Below are 17399 nucleotides of genomic sequence, written 5' to 3' on the forward strand. Positions count from 1 at the left end.
AGAGGTTTTCCGTGTGTCGATTAGGGTTTTGAGTTTTGGAAGTCAATAGGATCATATGTTTTAAAATGCCCAAATGTTTTCGTGAGCCTAAATTTTGTCTAAGCTTGAGATTGCAACAAGTTGTAAATTGAGCGTAAATATGTCCAAGTGTTGCGAATTGGTGTTATCTTGTGCTAGAGAGTCAAAAGTCCGTATAGGAGTTGTTTTTCAACTCCTAGGAGGTTAAGTCAATTTGCACAAAGTCTCGATGGACTCCTGTTTTCCCCCACTCAAATCGAGTTAAAATGATAAAAGTCTTGATGCAAAGTGATAAAATTTGCTAAGTTTTTGACTTTTTCAGTGTGAAAAACACCATAGTCTCAATGGGAAACGTTTCTCCCCAATGAGAATAAGGCATAAAATCAAGTTGTCCAGATGGGAGACGTTTTTCCACCATGTTTTGAAGGTAAATTGGACTCTGTCCCAATGGAGGGCGTTTTCAACCAAGTTGCAAGTGTTTTGGGGAACTTCCCGATGCATCTGGATTCTCCACTACAGTTGTCTTGATGGGCCACGTTTTTCCACCAGAGGTAAATAACTAAGTTAAGTGCTATGATTTGCCCATATGAGGTTCGAATCTCCACTAGAGGAAGCAAATGAGTGAGATGAAGCTAAGTGTGGACAAGATTATGTTGTCTCGATGAAGTGCGTTTCTCCATTGGGAAGAATTGATGAGTTTTTAATGAAATTTTGTTGTCCAGATGGAGTTCGAATTTCCCCTGGAGGCTATTTTGATGAATTTTGAAAAGTTTTAATGAGTTTTTTAGTCCAGATGAAGGATGATTTTCCGCTGGGATGGCTTTGCATGAAATGATGAAATTTATTTGCCCAGATGGGTATTGATTTTCCCCAAGGTAAAATTTTTGGACAAGGTAAGTGAAATGATGATGATTTTGTTGTCTAGATGAGGGTCAGTTTTCCCCTCAAGTTCACAATATGCAAGATGAAATGAATTTAATGCAAATTACTTGTCCAGATAGGGATTGATTTTCCACAGGTGGCTGGAATTTAATGCGATGAAAGATTTTAAATGACAAGTATGCTCCAAATGATTTAAATTTTGTCTTGCCACAATTATTAATGATCAAGTGTAATGCATTTAATGTCAAATATGGAATCCCAATGCAAATCGATTTTCCACCAGGCAGATGTGAGGCATTTTTTTATCCCATATTGCTTGTGTGACAACTTGGAAGGTAAAAACATAAATAAAAGAATCCAGCCAGCACATAAATATTATTATATTGCCATTGATTTGGCAGGTTGAAGGTTGATTGAAGGTGACATTGCTGGTTGGAGGGTTCGAATTTGTCCAAGTGTGGGAGTTGCCACTTTTGGAGGTGATTTGCAAGCTATTTTGGAGGGCACCATTGCTGGTTAAGGTGATTTTGTGTGTGGCGCCACCATAGCTGGGAGCTGCAATTTTGTTGAGTGGCTGATTGAGGGCAATTTTGGATGCATTTGATGTGGCGCTATTGCTGGGGAAGGGGCGATTTTGCCTACATCTGTGTTTGACGCCATTGCTAGGTGAAATTGTGACATTATGATTGGGTGCCATGGCTGGTGCAAGTTTGAAACACCATTTCCAGAATTATTCTCAGATTGATATATCTTTCCCAACCACTTGTTAGCTCCCAAGCGTGGCCATTTTTTGAGTATTGAAGGGCAAAACAACCTAATTGTGGAGGTGTGCCATGGCTGTGTCCACTTCCAGCCATTGATGGCAATCATTTTCTGGGTGTTTTCAGACTTTTGAGAGATATTTTCAGACCTTTGGAGGGCGTATTCACACTTTGTCCTCAGAAAATCAGACTTTGTTATAAGCTTGGATATTTGAAATTTGTCATTTTTTGAGTGTTTTCAGACCTCCAAACACAGTAGTCAGACCTGAGATGTGTTGGGACAGCCAGGTCATCCATTTTCAGACCTACAAGGGGTGTATTCAGACTTCAATATCAGAAAATCAGACTTTAATACACCATTTTCTGAGTGTATTCAGACCTGGGTATACATTTTGCGCTTCAAATACTTAATTTTCTGAGTATACCAGGGTGTCTTCAGACTTATATTTTGTGACCAGACCTCACATAAGTCTGAAAATTAGGTTTTTAGAGGGTTTTTATACCCCATTTTGATCAAAGCTCATATTGTTTCAGAGTTTATGTTACTAATCATTGAAAAATTCTTTATTTTAGACCTTTAAATATGACAAAATCATTGAAAATCAGAACTTAGAAAATTCTGAAAACGAGTTGTTGGAATCATTTTTACCATGATATTGACTTTGAGCTTCGTACATGTACCATGTCTAAGGTGGGAATAGCAGCAAGAAAGAACCAATTGAAGATCGTACAAGAGGGCTTCTATCCGGAGTCGTTGATATTGTCTCGATGGGAGATCACAGATGGGAACATGAAGTACATGGACATGAAGTAGATGAAACAAAGAATGTTTGGAGTGAAGAATCATCTTCCTTCAACCCTATTGGCTAATATCATGAAGAGTCGAATCTACCAATCGGTTGGCTTTCCACCATCTATCCAATGCAGTGAGCTTGTTATTGAGTGCACCAAGCATTGTGATTTGCGAACCAGGATGATTAGATCACCCAAGGGGACAGTGCTTGCATACTTGGCCAAAGAATCAATCGCTGAAGTGTTTGGAATTCCTAGGTGTGCGGATATGCAAGAGAGGACTAAGGATGAAGCCTCAGCAAAATTTGTGAAGAGAGCAAATGCATATATGATAGTTGTCAACAACGAGTGGGTTATTGAGCCAAGGTGTCACCACTCTAGGCTACCCAAGAGGCTCCTATGTTCGGACTTCAAAGATGAATATAGTGACTTGATATTTTTACTCAATCGAGTGATGGGAGCACCTCAAGGGGCCCTATTTGAGAATTGGATGTACTATTTTATTGAAGAGATATCAAAGGGAACAATGATCAATTGGGCCAAAATATTAAGTGATAACCTCGACTTCCAGTTGAGAGGTTTGGAGAAAACGCGGACATTCAGTATGACCTCCTACCTTGTGTACGCACTAGCCAGATTTGTTGTGTACAAAGGACTGATATGCAAGGGCGAAGTCAGGAATGGGCCAGGACAATACAAAGTTTATGAGTGCTATCCACAACTCCATATGCACAAGATTGAACATTAAAGAAGGGTCAATGATGCCTTCACTATGTACATCACAAGACTGCTGCAAGGTGGGACCCACAAACAGTTGTCCAAGGAGGCAACATGACTTATTGAGAAGTATGGATTGTGGTATATACAGTTTCCTACCTTCACATACCTACGGATTCAGGGATTTGTATTCAAACCATACAAGCTTCCTAGGTATCCGACCGATAAAATGATTTTACTTCAGGTAGTGAGATGACTTTTGGAGTAGGATGTGGTCTTGCATGTCAGTGGATTTCATGAGGAAGTGCAATCTTTTCTCTGTCGTAGATCAGGTTCAAGATGATGGTGATCACGTCCATCTGCAACACATAAATGAAAAGGACAAGCATAGCTTGTTACCTAGTTGGACGCAACCTGAATTGGTGGATTTGAATGTGTTAATGAGAGAAGTGAATGATTACTCCAAGGAATGGGTGGACAAGTATGTCAATGAATTAAGGAAGTTGAAGGTCACCTTTACCTATGAGAAGATGAGAAATGAGGAGTCCTCCCGTAATGATGACAAAAGAACAATCAGTGATGTAAGACCACATGATGATGAGAGTCAAGCTCCTAAGAGAAGGAAGGGTATTCCTAGAGAATCACAAGCGCAAGGAGATTGTTAGGCAAGAGTTGAGGCAGAAAAAACACAAGTCTAACACTCGTTTACCCACCATGAGCTTCTCATTTTTGAAGGAGAATGATATGACAGAGAAGGATGATGAGTCCAGATAGGATTTCAATATGGAAATCCTACCAGAGAATAATCAAGAGTTACATGCTATAGCACAGTTGGCACCACATGATGATGACGAAGAATAGTCGAGGTCTCCTACAATCCAATTGGAGGTCAACTTGGGCAACAATGTGGTAGATTTAATTAAGGACAAGGATACAGATGATAATGTCATTTCAGCCTTGAGAGGACTTGATTAGGACATGAGCCTCGAGGATGAGATGGAAATTTCTATTATTCCCGATTGGTTGCTGCAGAGTATGGAGAAGAAAAAAATGATAGAGGTACAACCCATAGAAGATATTGATGATTTCTTAGCCAGGACTAGCAAAGAAAAGGAACAGAAGAAGGTTAAGGTGTTCTATAAGATTACTAGAGACGAGGTAGGTGTGCGTATTGCACAAGTGGCTGTCCCGATGTGTGCTAAGACCAGAGATGTCGTTACTCCTATCGATCATCAGGTTGCCACAATTGACCTTGGACCGACTACACAAAAGCAAGAGTTCCAGGAGTTGAATGATATTGCCAAGGCAATTGAGGCACGATTGAATAGGACTATTGAAAAGGAGATGCTTGAAAATGAGAATAGCATACTCAAAGAATACATTGAAGGGATGAACTCCCAAAGGCGTGAGGATCCTACTTTTGTCTCACCCATTGCAATTGACTGCGGATTCCCTTTTGACTATGAGGCAATAGGGAATACACATCAGGAGGTTGGAAAGAGGATTGAAGATATTTCGAAGCATGTAGATGATTTCCTAGCTTAGTTTGTCCAAGCATTCGACAAGACATTAATGCTTACATTTAGGATACAATATTTCGAGGGTGTTTGGAATGATTTCCAACCAGTGCAGGATACGACAATTCCTCGCCTTAGAGTGTTGAAGCGAATCTCGATGCCTATGTTGATCTAGGAGGGAGTTGTGCATGCAGGTGATGTTTATGATTTCCATGGATGGTATTGTTCTTTGGCTATGTGGAAGTTTGCTTATGATCATGCAAGACAGGATTGCACAGAGATGGAAGGATTGATCCAAGAGATTCAATCCAAGATCCTTACATCTATTGATGAATTATTGGGATTGGATGTTCATGCCTCGAATACTTTACACTTAGAAGAATTGAAAGAAAAGATGAAGTTTGATTACCTCAATCAGTTAGAATCTTTCAAGAAGAGTCAAATAGATGATTTGGTTTCTCTCGTGGTTCACATCAACAATTTGTAGAAGCTTATGCTAGATTGAGAAAGTGTTTTTGATGCTTGTTGGGATGCCTTGGATGTGATTGATGTGCAATAGGAAGCTTTACCCAATGTCACCATGAAGGAAATCAACTCAGCCTTAGCCACCGGATTTGTAGAGTATGTTGCTAGAGAGAGGGATGCAGGACGAAATCTTTTAGAAGATTCCTTGCTTGATGACTAGGCATCATCCTATTCGACCTCTTCTTTTTTGTTGCAAACTCTAATTAGGGTTATTTTAGGGTAGTGTTGGCAAGATCTTGGCCCTTGATTCTAAATGAATCTTGGCCATTCATTTCATTTGAGACTATATAAAGTTAAACCCATTTGCCTCATTTGTAAGAGATTTTTGAGAATTGTCGTCTATATGCTGCAAATTTGAATACAATAATTGAAGTTTGGTGGTTTTGTTTAGATTTTGCATGCATTTGTGGTTCTCATTGCCTCCAATTTTAGATTAGAATCTGTTTCAAGTTTTTTAGATTGGATGAAAGAAGTGTTGAATGCATTTGAATGAAATTTGTTTAATCCATACCACTAGCTTCTTGCTGATTGTAAGTTTGCCTTGTGTGGTCAACTGGAAATTGAATTGAACTTAACTTCAATTATTGCACGTCCATTGGTATGCATTGCTTTGATGGTATTGATGTTGATGGTGATAATTTGAACATCTATAACTTTACCTCAGATGATTGCACTAAGCATGTGTTGAATTGTTCTTTGATGGTGAAAACTTGTCTAGTTGAATTTCATTGAATCTCTCACTACGTCTTGCATTCTAGGTTAGATAGAATTAGAATAGAATTTCTAAACCCTTATCCCTTTTGCATTTTATTTGAAAATCCCTTTTTAGATCAGATCAAGAACTATAATTGCAAAACCATTCGAAGTCATTGGCAATCTATCCTCATTCGTGATAAGCTTGACAAATTCGAACAATTGCATAAGTCCCCAAGTGAAAACAACAAATTACATCAGCCATTGAGTTACCCACATGTCAAGAACTGACCGTAGAAACCTTGGAATCGTCTTAGATGATCAGATATTTAGCATCCGAGGTGATTTTGTTCAAGAGAGGGTAAATTATTTTGGTATTTTATATTGTGTTCTATTGTGCATAAAACACACATCAACACATCGATACCACTGAAATATCCCAAAATAGGGATAACAATATCTCCCTCTTATTTGACAACACTTAGTTCTATTCCATCTTTAATTCATTGATGTGCATATATTATATTGCTGATCATGGCATCAAGCATAGAGGTATTTGATATAAAACCATGAACAGGAGGACAGCTTAACAAAATTAAATGTTTGACTAGATCATGTATCTGACAACCATTTACAAAATCATTCAAATTGAAAGTTGAATCAGGAAATAACAAAGTATGACGTTACACCAAAATAGATTGCATGAATCTCAGCTGAATGTAACCAGAGATATATTTTGGCATTGGAAGTTGTCATATAAGAGCGTATTCGATCTTCCCACTGGCAGAAATGACTTAAGATTGTCTGAAATCAAACTCAATAGTAATAACCCACAATCAAGGGCTCGAACCAATCTGAGATGAGGTGCGCCAATAATGTTCCTTCATGCCATGAACCAAAAGCAAGTCCTTCACATCATAGACAAACTGATCAAGAATAATACCGTGATTGTTAATGGTCAAGCTGTGCTCAGATTGAGCCTTCATGTCCTCAATGAAATGTCATGTGCTTTAGGAGGGAAAGCGCTTAACGCTAGCGTGGGAATGACAAAAGTTTATTACTGCCCGATACTTTAATATTTCCTGTTGAATTGAATTGACTTATAATGAAATAGCCGCTAGATAAACAAAGCACAACTTTCGGATATTAATTTGCTGACATAAATCTTATAACTCCCACTTAAGGATCTCAGCTTCTCAATCGCGCAAGTGATTAGAATATTCTCCTACACTTCCAATGCATCATGATTCGGAAAACTCAGTATGAACCTTTGCAAACCAAATCGCCAATCATTTGCTATCTATGGGCATTCCTTATTATTATCCTCGATAATGGAAGAGCCCCACGAGTGTTATGCCTAACCTTATAAAGGCTTCAACCAAATTGTTAAACCCCTCGACTCTACAAAATGAAGTGCTAGTATTGAAAAGAGCAATCAACTTATGATGTGGATATATATGGCAATAATATTATTCTTCAGACATATAGCCACCATTTACCATAATAATTTCTTTTGATAAAACATCTATTTTATTTCCTAAAAGAAACAATAAATCTCTGCAAATTTGTCTCCAACAGAGACTTCACAAATTTGGCTCAATTGTGAGCTCCATCATGAATCCAACCCTTTGGAAGAGGTAGGTTTTTGTCCAACCCTTTTGTCCACTCCTAAATTTTTCCTCTCCAAAAATCATTATCTATCATATCAAATCCAAAAGCATGCTTTACTTCCCCCAGCCAACCTCCTTAAAAAGAGCTCTACAAAACATCTAGAAGATTAGGCCGACTTAAATATTTGATATATTGGAAAACTTTTTTTTAATAAAGTGATTTAAAATATTATTTTAATATTTTTACTTTATTTTATAATTAAATTAATTAATTAAAGTCATCCTTTAGAAATAAAATTATTTTTTGGACACCTTAATCAATTAATTCAATTAAGGCACTTTATAAAAAAATGGGGACATCACATTTTATCAAGGAGAGCCTGTTGATTTTGCTGCTTATATGACACATATAAAAGCATTGATTCTCTGGTAGCAGATTGATTTATATCTTGCTAGTTTTAACCTATGAAGGTTCACTTTTTGCTGTCAATCGTCAAGGAGAATAAAGAATGATAGTCGTACATGCTTTGTTCTACATTAATCTCAGATGATAAGTGTTACATTTTGCATATCTATTCGGTGGCAATGCCTAATCTGTTTGTTTATAACTTATTTTCTAGCAGTTCGAAGTTCAATGGTTTTTAGAATACATGCCTTCATTAATTACCTACAAAACTTTGCTACAGTAACCCTGATTACTGCCTTCTATACTTGTCTTAACTATATCAATATAAGTACATGTATTTTGCTAAGACAAAAAATAATATACCCCTTCTATTTATCTATCTATGATCTCATTGCTACTTAAGCTTCAAATTAAATTTTGGACCAAGTACAGAAAATGGTCAACATTGTAACCTAAACATAGCACAAAGCATGTGGCCAAGTGCAGCACATAGAGTTTGGATATGGTTGAATATTGTGTACAAGTGTCCTTTGGTGTTTCTTTGAATGCCAGTTAAACTAATTGTTCTTGTATAGGATTATTTTGTTTGTGTCTACTTTTCATTTATTATCTATGTGGATGCTTTCTCTACGTGGTCATTTAGTTGAAGTGAGATTGCTTTTCTTGGGTTCGTTGATTTCTTTCTAAAATACTTATTGATTTTCTGCCTTGTCTTGTTGCAGTATTGGTAATGAGCTTTTTTTGTTATGTGACAGCTCCCGTTTTCTCAGGAGGATGTTGGTTCTCCAGTCAGCAAGATCCCCAGCACAAAGGATGGTTCAATTGATTGGTCAAAGGTAATTTGACTAAATATTGGTCTACTGTATTTTTTGTGTTACGGTATAAAAATATATATAACTTGCATTACTGGCCTTGCATGTAAGCAGTTTCAGTTCTGCTAATGATAATATAGTGATAAGCTCTCTGGTTTTTTAATGGCCAATGTATAGGTAGATAGCAATTTTCCTTTGCTTGGCTGTTTAGCATTTCTATCTCATTTGTCTTTTACGACTTTGGCTTTTAGTCTCATCTAAGGGGAGAATCTTATCTTCATCTTTTTCTTATGTTTTGTAATGTCCCCTTCTCAATAGTTTTCAGTTCAGTTGGTTGTTAGCCTATTCTGGAGACATGTAGGCTAGTCGGGAGCAGTAATTAGGGTTCCTACTTCTAGGAGGATGTTTTGACATTTTTGGTGACTTGCATGTTGGAGTTTTACAGTTTTGATTCTGGATTCCTTCTGGGTTTTCAAAAAGCTTTGCAATGATGGTACATGCATAGCAAATAGTGAAGTTTGGTAAACTTACTATTTTTAGTAAGTGGGGGCGAGGACAACTCATTTCTCTAGGTTTTTCTGGGTTTTCAGAGAGCTTCGCAGTTGTATGACATGCGACTGAAACTGAAGACTTTTTTGGACTTACTATTTTTAGTAAGTTGCGACGGGTTCTCAGAATGTGGTTAAAATGCATTTGGACACTTACTATTTTTAGAAGTATGCTATTTTTAGCAGGGTTTCAGCAGGTCTGTTCAGATGGCTATTTCCGAAAGGTCAGTTTGAGCGGTTGGTCTTCCAGATTTTTTGGAGCTATTTTGGCAAGTCTGAGCTTATGTTGGGCGAATTCATGGTTGAGGAAAAATATTTATAAGTGAATTATTAGTAAGGTAAGATGGACGCCTTAGGAGGAAATAAGTTAATTTTATGAAATGCAAATTACAAATGATAGAGAAATGAATGTGCATTTGGATTTGGCGTCCATTTGGGAGGGAATTTGAATTTGAATTTAGAGCTTCAAAGGCTATAAATAAGAGTGTTGGGCTCTCGTTTTTTGCATCCATGTTTATGTGCAACGAAATGTTGCCGAAATTTCGATTGATTGCTTCAAAGAATGCATACCTCCTAGTTGGTTCTTGGCTTCTTGCTTGAAAGATAGCAAATAGTTGAGATTGTGAGATTGTTCTTTACACTAAAGAACAAATGGAGTTCATTGTTGTAGTGACATTTGATGTTCTCTAATGTGTTTTGGGGTGTTTGTGAGTTTTCAGGTTACAGGTTGATTGTAGAGCTGAAGTGGTTTTTCCATCATAAGTCTAAGGGGGAATTTTGGTCGCATCTGGGTATTCTATCTTTATTTTCCTAGGCCTAGGTGATCCCTTATGGCAGTTTTCAGAGGTTAATATGAAGTTTTGGATTTTATATTGCAAATCGCCCTTCTGCCCAGGTTGTACCATTTCTGAAGTTTTGTTGGAAGGCATGCATTAATGTTTTGATCAAGTTTGCAGCTGGTTGTTGGTCTTGGCTTGGACACGTCCTCTCTAGAATTCATTTGCATTCAGTTTCAAGTCTTTCCGTTGAGTTTTGGAGGAGTTATGAGCATTTCAGTAGGTTTTTATGTTGCTGGTTTGTGTTTTACAGTCTGCTGGTGAAGTACATCAGATTTAGAGTTTTGGAGTTTGGGGGTTGTTTCTTGGGTAGAGTCACTTGAAACTTGTGGAGTATATTGAACATTATTTGCAGCTGATGGACAGCGATATCTCTTGATTTGCCATTCATGTTATGTATTGTAATGCTAATTAGTAGTACTAATGGCAAATTTAATTCTGAATTGTTTCACAACACCCACTGAATAAGTGGAAGAGGCTGGCTTTGCCGCCTATCTTTATTTCATTGTACTCTTGTCCTACCACTGAATAAGTGGTTGGGTAGATAGTTTGTTATTTCCAGTCCTCCCTCTGAATAAGTGGTTGAGTGATTGTCTTGTTTACTTCAGTTTTCTTGGATTTGTAATTGGCTGGTTATACTGCCAAATAGTTGTTAAATTCCAGCATTTCTTTATCCCACTAAAAAGTGGAAGTGGCTGGTCCAACCACCAATTTGTATTGCTCTCCATATTTTATCATGCTAACGCTAATGGGTGAATTTATGGTGTTAAAATCTGAAAAAAATTGTGGGGGACATTTCATGTTTCTTTATTATTGCACTTCAAATGGGCATGATTCATGTTTCTATTTTGCTGGTAGACAATCCTACAGTGCAGACCTTATAAATATGCTTTGCAAAACAATATAATTTTTTGGTTTGCAGGATTTTTTTGGAAAACCAACGTTTTTGACAGTTTCTGGGCAGCTAAATGGAGAAACCTATGCATCTGCTCTATGTGATGTATGCAACCTCTTCTATAGGAATTCTCTGCAATGAATTTCTCACAAGTGATTTTTTCTTATTTTGAGTAATCACTCAAGAATCTAGATGTTGAATTTACTTTAATTAAATAATCTACTTTTCTTTATTGCTTTTCAGGTATACACATTCGGTCCTACATTTCGAGCTGAAAATTCAAACACTTCACGTCATTTGGCAGAGTTTTGGGTAATTTATATTCCGTTTCAATTACAGAGCATTTGGTTTCTTGGTAGTTTGAAATGTACTTTTTCTTTCCTTTTCACAGATAATTGGAGTATGTCCCCTTGTATAAACTGACCACCTATCTCTATTTTGTCACATTGCGAGCCAGAGTAGATGATTGAACCAGAGCTTGCTTTTGCTAATTTGAATGATGATATGGCTTGTGCAACTGCGTATCTCCAGTACGTCGTAGGTCACTATTCATGCTATGATTTTGAATGAGAATTTATCTGCAACTTCTTCAAATTACAGTCTTCACTCCAAATTAGTTATCTCCTCGCTTCATTTAAAATAGTTTGGCTGATTAGGCATTTTATTTCTGCTCATTCATAATTAGTTTTTAACCAAGAAATGCAATTATGGCAGTTGAGATACATTTTGGATAACTGCAAAGAAGATATGGAATTCTTTAATACGTGGATTGAGAAAGGGATAATTGCTCGATTAAATGTACGTATGCAGATAACCAGGTGGCCTCTATGATAGGGATTTTTTTGACCATGTGGAAGTTGCTAATGCAAACTAAATATTAGCTTTTTCCTATATTACTATTGTATTTATAATTTAAGTAGAATTAGAAAACAATACTAGACTTTAGCAATGCTATTTCGAAATTCTCCCTAATCTCCCTGAAAGTTCTGTTCTCTCTCATTGTGGATTTAATAAACATTTTTTTGAATGCCCTGGCAGAATGTAGTGGAAAAGGAGTTTGTGCAATTGACTTATACTGATGCTGTTGAACTCCTTTTGAAAGCAAAGAAGCAATTTCAATTCCCAGTAAGTTAACGATGTTGATTGTACCTTTGTTCTTGTGTTTAATGCTTTTCCTTTTTATTAAACAAATTTCATTCTACAACCATTTTTCATATCTTGTAAAATATTTCTTTATGATGTAAATTCAATATAGAATTTGTTTCATCTCTAACTAAAATCTCGGAGCAGGATTTGAGAGGGAATTTCTTTTGTACTTTGTTTGGGATGTCCATGTGGTTCCCTTATCTAGTCAATCAAAGTGATTAACAATGCTTACTTGTAAATCACACATGCAGGTAAAGTGGGGATGTGATTTGCAAAGTGAGCACGAGCGTTACATAACGGAGGAAGCCTTTTTGGGTTCACCAGTTATCATAACTGATTATCCCAAAGCAAGTGCCTTGTCTTGTGCATGTGATGTAATGCAGCTTAGGTTGGATTATTATATTACTATTATGAAGGTTACATTGTCTCAAAATTTCAAACCTTTCAAAATTTCAGGATATTAAGGCTTTCTATATGCGACAAAATGCTGATGGGAAGACCGTAGCAGCAATGGATGTTTTAGTTCCAAAGGTATTGTATCTGCCCTCTATCCGCTCGGGACCTAACCACTTTAGATTTACCTTATCTGCTTTGTTCACCTATCTTTTGTACTTAGTATTTAGTTAAATTTTCGTAACCTAGGGTATTTTTACTGTAATAATTCTCTTTTGTAACTGATTGTTCTTTCTGAGTCCTTGATTTATTTTGGTTATTTGTGGATATTATTTCTTATTGTTTATTTCCTAGGGATGACAAATTTAACCTTTTCTTGATAAACTTGCTTTTTGTCTTAATTACTCTAGTGCTTTCTTAGCTGGTGATGTGTAAGGTATTCTCTCTTTTGATATCACAGATGGATGTATGTTCAAGACCCCTAGTGGTTTGTCCCAACTCTTGTCATGTTTGGACATGGAACCTAAATGGCTTGATGATTTTGTTACAGCTTAGTTCTTGATTTCAAGCAAATAGCAATTTTATTTAACAAATTAGGGATAAACATTAGCTTATCTGTTGAAAATTTTGCATGCTTAGCTGTCAACTTTGAATTAATACTCATAATTGTGATGAACACAAATTTTCACATTCAGTCTAGAGATTATGAGCAGGGCTATTTCAGTGATTAAGCCCCACGCAGACTAACCACAAGAGACACTAGCTCTAAAATATACAGGACCCTATCATGGCTAAGAGTGACAACTGCTCATCCCCACTTTCTGTATGTCCAGATGTACATTATTCAGGAAGATTTCTGTCGTTGAATATTTAGGTGAATTCTTCTTCTTCTCTTTCAAAGAGGGGCACATAGATGTATGTGAGGATATTTCATCTATACCTGTTAGGTGGATCCACTCTTTAGATGCCCTCAAACTCTTTACTGGTGAATATACAGTTGTTTCCTTTGACCATACATTTAGCTGGTTTCATTAACACTATGTAGGGTTCACTTTCTTCCTAGTTATTATGCTTCTCTTGTAAGCAATCTTTTGTTATGTTAATATGTCTGAGATGCTTTAGGTACTCGTATACTATGTTATTATTATTTATGTTGACATTTTAAAGTCTCGTTGATCTAGGTGAGTCATTTGTGGGCAATCAAAATTGATATAATTTCTTATTTGTATATTTATATACTTGTAGGTTTAAATGGGTATGTGCAAGAGAACATGAGAGTTTGTTCAGTATGGGATATCCTGTTAAATTTTAATGATCAGATTAGGTAGACAGTAAATCAAACACAAATGCATAGAATTTACCCTGGGAAAACCTTCCTCTTGAAGGTGGAAAACCCAGCAATGAAATATGTCTTTATTATCTTAGTTATGTCAAGAGACTTTACAAGGAATTTGCTTCACACTTGAAGCTATATATGTATGACAATAGTTTGCTATAGAGAAAAATCCGATCTGCTATATAGGATGTATGATCTGCAATGAACTCGATCTTCCTTGATAAATTCTCAATCTGTTGTCGATGAATACGAACTGCTGATATATGTTTATTCAATCTGCTGAAGGTTGATATACAAATTGCTGGAGCAAGTATTCTTCGATCTGCTGTATGTAAGAATAATTCGATGCCCAAGGAGAAGTCAAGCTATCTTCCTTTATACCCGTGCAAGGTGACTCTCCATGAAGAGTCGACTCTCTTGGATTAAATCCATTCAAAGCAATGTGTCCTTTCATTAAGGGTGGTGGACTTTCCCAAAAGTCGGCCCCCTTAATAAACATATTTATTATATTATTTGCATGTAATCAAGGGATCGCATATTTTAGGTATTTATCGGCAATATAAAAATATGTAAGTCTAAAGCGGAAAAATCGAACCCTAGTCGTTCTCCCCTCCCCCAACTCCAAGGAGAGAGAAGGGAGAGTCACTAGGGTTGATGGTTTTCACTTAGGGGAGACTTTACATTCAAAAGAGGGGTTGAAACCCACAAGATCCAATCCCACGCAATGCAAGATTGGATTCTAAATGAGTTTCAAGGGTTGTGACATCAAGGATACCCTCTTTTGTAAAGAAATGTAGATAGAAAGATTGAACTAGGAATGCATGTAAAGTAGGAAAGATTCGCTTATAAACAGAGATAGGGATATGGGATGAAGCTGCGGACCTGGAATTAGCAGTAAAATGTCGAGACGGTGCTGTTCTGCAAATTTGAGCGAAAGTTGACGGGACGATGGCGCCCGGCGTGCACACGGTCCTCCGAAAAATCCGCGAAACGAAGGGGGATTGGTTCGTCTCTGCACAAGGACTCCAGATCTTCAATTACAGCCGCGTACCTGCAACCTACACACAGAAAAGAGAGGACGATTGGGGGGTTAGAGATGAGGGGTTTGCCTTTAGGTCAAACCCCGGTTTTGGAATTAACCAAGAAATGAGAATGTTGTAAATGTAAATGTTTGTAATGTAAACAAGTACTGATACCTTGTTGTAAGAATGTTTGTATTCTTACATGCAAAGGTGTAAATGTTGTTGTATGTTGTATGTTGTATGTGGTATGTGATCTCCTCTTCAATGGTTGAATCCTTGTCTTGAATGCAACACTTAGCCTTGAATGGAGACTTAGAATGCTCAATTGCTTGAAGGAATGCTTGAATGCTTGAATATCGTTTCCGCCTTTTTTCCCTCTACCAAAATGGGAGAGGAAATGTAGTTTATATACTTGTCAATTAGGGCTGATAGACGATTTTCCCGACCTTAGGCCGACCAGGAAACATTATTTTCCAATTTGCAAACATAAAGACCCGAGACCCAAAAGAGACCGGGCCCAAAAAATAGGGCCAAGGACCAGGGCGCTGGGCGCCATGGTCCCACCTCCAGGGACAGCAGGGTGCAAGGAGGATCAGGCCAGGGTGCTGAGAAATGCAGTTTTTGATGTCATGAACAAGTTTCGGGGTCTCCATTCAGGTTCCGTGTTGCATCGCCATCGTGAAGACCCAAATGCAGTCGAAATTGCAAGTGTCGCAATTTTAGGACGCTACATTTAGCCCCCACTTTAGCGGGAGTATAAGAGTACGCTCATACTTCCGGTAAAGTACAAGGAAACAACATTGAAAAACTTTCACCACGTCAAGGAGGCAAGATACACCAAGCCCCCAGTGGACTAAGGATTTTACGGCTTCGATTGACAAGGTAAAAGGGAAGATCACGAGGGAGAACCATGACTGTCAATAGTAAGGTTCCCTCACTATGAGTCATGCAAGAAAGATATCAAAAATTTTCAAGGCAAAGCTAAATTTGTCAAGAAATTTTCAAGTATCTTGAAAAGATATGAACGGGATGTATGCCCCCCTACGTTAAAGCGATCGCACACGCCTCATCGGGGGTGATTGCTTTAAGGTAGTGATACATATAAAAAATGAGAAAGGAAAGGAGCACGTTATTACAAGGATTTAGCCCCCAAGTGTGAGATAAGCCCAAGGATAATAGACACAAAACACAAAGCACAAGGTGACTTCGCTTTCCTCGGGGTCAGTATGCTGTATGATAATTCATGTATATCATATGCATGTATGCATAATTGTTCTTCATTCCCCAATCAAGGAAGGTCACCTAGAAGAAGGGAACACATGTGTCTTTTGAGTCAACATGAGAGAGACCAAAAGAGATCTCAATGTTTTGCATCGTCCTCAAGTAGACAACACTAAGGACAACAAATAGAAGAATGAGAATAACACATAGAAGAAGTAACAAAAGAGAGGAGGAGAGAATCTGCTATGCTAATGACACTAGTCTAGCACGTCATCTACCCCCCGATCTTGCTGATCAGTATTTCGGGAAGGTAGGAAACACGCTAGAGGAGGAACATCCAACACAGCAGATGGAGCTATCACAAGATCCAAACAAGGGCTATTTTCATATCCCAAGCCGCGGTGTTCTTGTCTAGGAGCTAGGATAAGTGCTTTAGAAAATTCGTTAGATAAATGGTTATCAACATCAACATATTCATATTCACTATCAGAATGAACAGGAATAACATTTTCATCTATATCATCATCAAGATTTATAAAAATAGGATCTTTAACTCGCACAGGATCAAGACCATCATGCATGTTTAGGAGATTTCGGCTCAATCGTCGGTTGAGGAGAAAATGGAATAATACTAGCTGAAGGTGTTTTTGGGGATTGCAAAGTTTGAGAAGCAACTGCCTGAGCTCTAAGACGACGCTTTCGTCGGCGTTCACGTGCAGAACGATTTTGTCTAGTCTTAGTAGGAAGTTGCGAAGATTGAGGAGGAGGAATGTTCTCATCCTTATCACTTGGGTGTTTAGGTTGTGGTCTCTTAGGTTGAATAATAGGAGAAGAGGAAGGTCTCTTCTCTCCATAAGAGGAAGGAGGAGGAACTGCTCCATATAAGGGAGGAATATTCGGTTTAGGAAGGAGACCAAGTCCGTCATGACGAGGAGGTATAGGTCTACTTTTAGGAAGTTTATTAATCATAGGCATAGTCACATTCATAGGAATGGGTTGGGAATCTTCTTGAGGAAAGACATTAGTTTTATCTTTCAAAGGAAGAACTTCCTTCTCAAGAACGATAGGAATATCAAGTTTAGGTGTTCTAGGTTCACTTAGAGATAGGATCATATCTTTTTTCCACTTTTGATAAGATTTGAAAAGATGATCACTCCGTGGTGGAAGAGATTGGAATTGTTTAGGCCAAAAGTAATCAATAGGAACGCTAGAAGTTCTTTCAGCTGGTTTAAAGAGACTATGATTGACAGTAACAACTTCACCCTTATG

General features: G+C 37.6%; 1 protein-coding gene across 2 annotated transcripts in view; it reads left to right on the plus strand.

Moving 5' to 3' along the window:
• LOC131078915 (asparagine--tRNA ligase, chloroplastic/mitochondrial) overlaps positions 1-17399 on the plus strand; it is a 151281-nt gene that overhangs the window by 74023 nt on the left and 59859 nt on the right. For both annotated transcript variants that reach the window (XM_058016752.2, XM_058016753.2), the window contains 8 exons: positions 8677-8757; positions 11040-11117; positions 11256-11324; positions 11475-11549; positions 11727-11810; positions 12051-12137; positions 12410-12505; positions 12615-12689. In XM_058016752.2, the coding sequence (XP_057872735.2) occupies positions 8677-8757; positions 11040-11117; positions 11256-11324; positions 11475-11549; positions 11727-11810; positions 12051-12137; positions 12410-12505; positions 12615-12689 (645 nt within the window). The remainder of the gene's footprint in view (positions 1-8676; positions 8758-11039; positions 11118-11255; positions 11325-11474; positions 11550-11726; positions 11811-12050; positions 12138-12409; positions 12506-12614; positions 12690-17399) is intronic.

This window comes from Cryptomeria japonica, chromosome 2 (genome assembly GCF_030272615.1).
Source record: "Cryptomeria japonica chromosome 2, Sugi_1.0, whole genome shotgun sequence".
Classification (NCBI taxonomy): domain Eukaryota; kingdom Viridiplantae; phylum Streptophyta; class Pinopsida; order Cupressales; family Cupressaceae; genus Cryptomeria; species Cryptomeria japonica.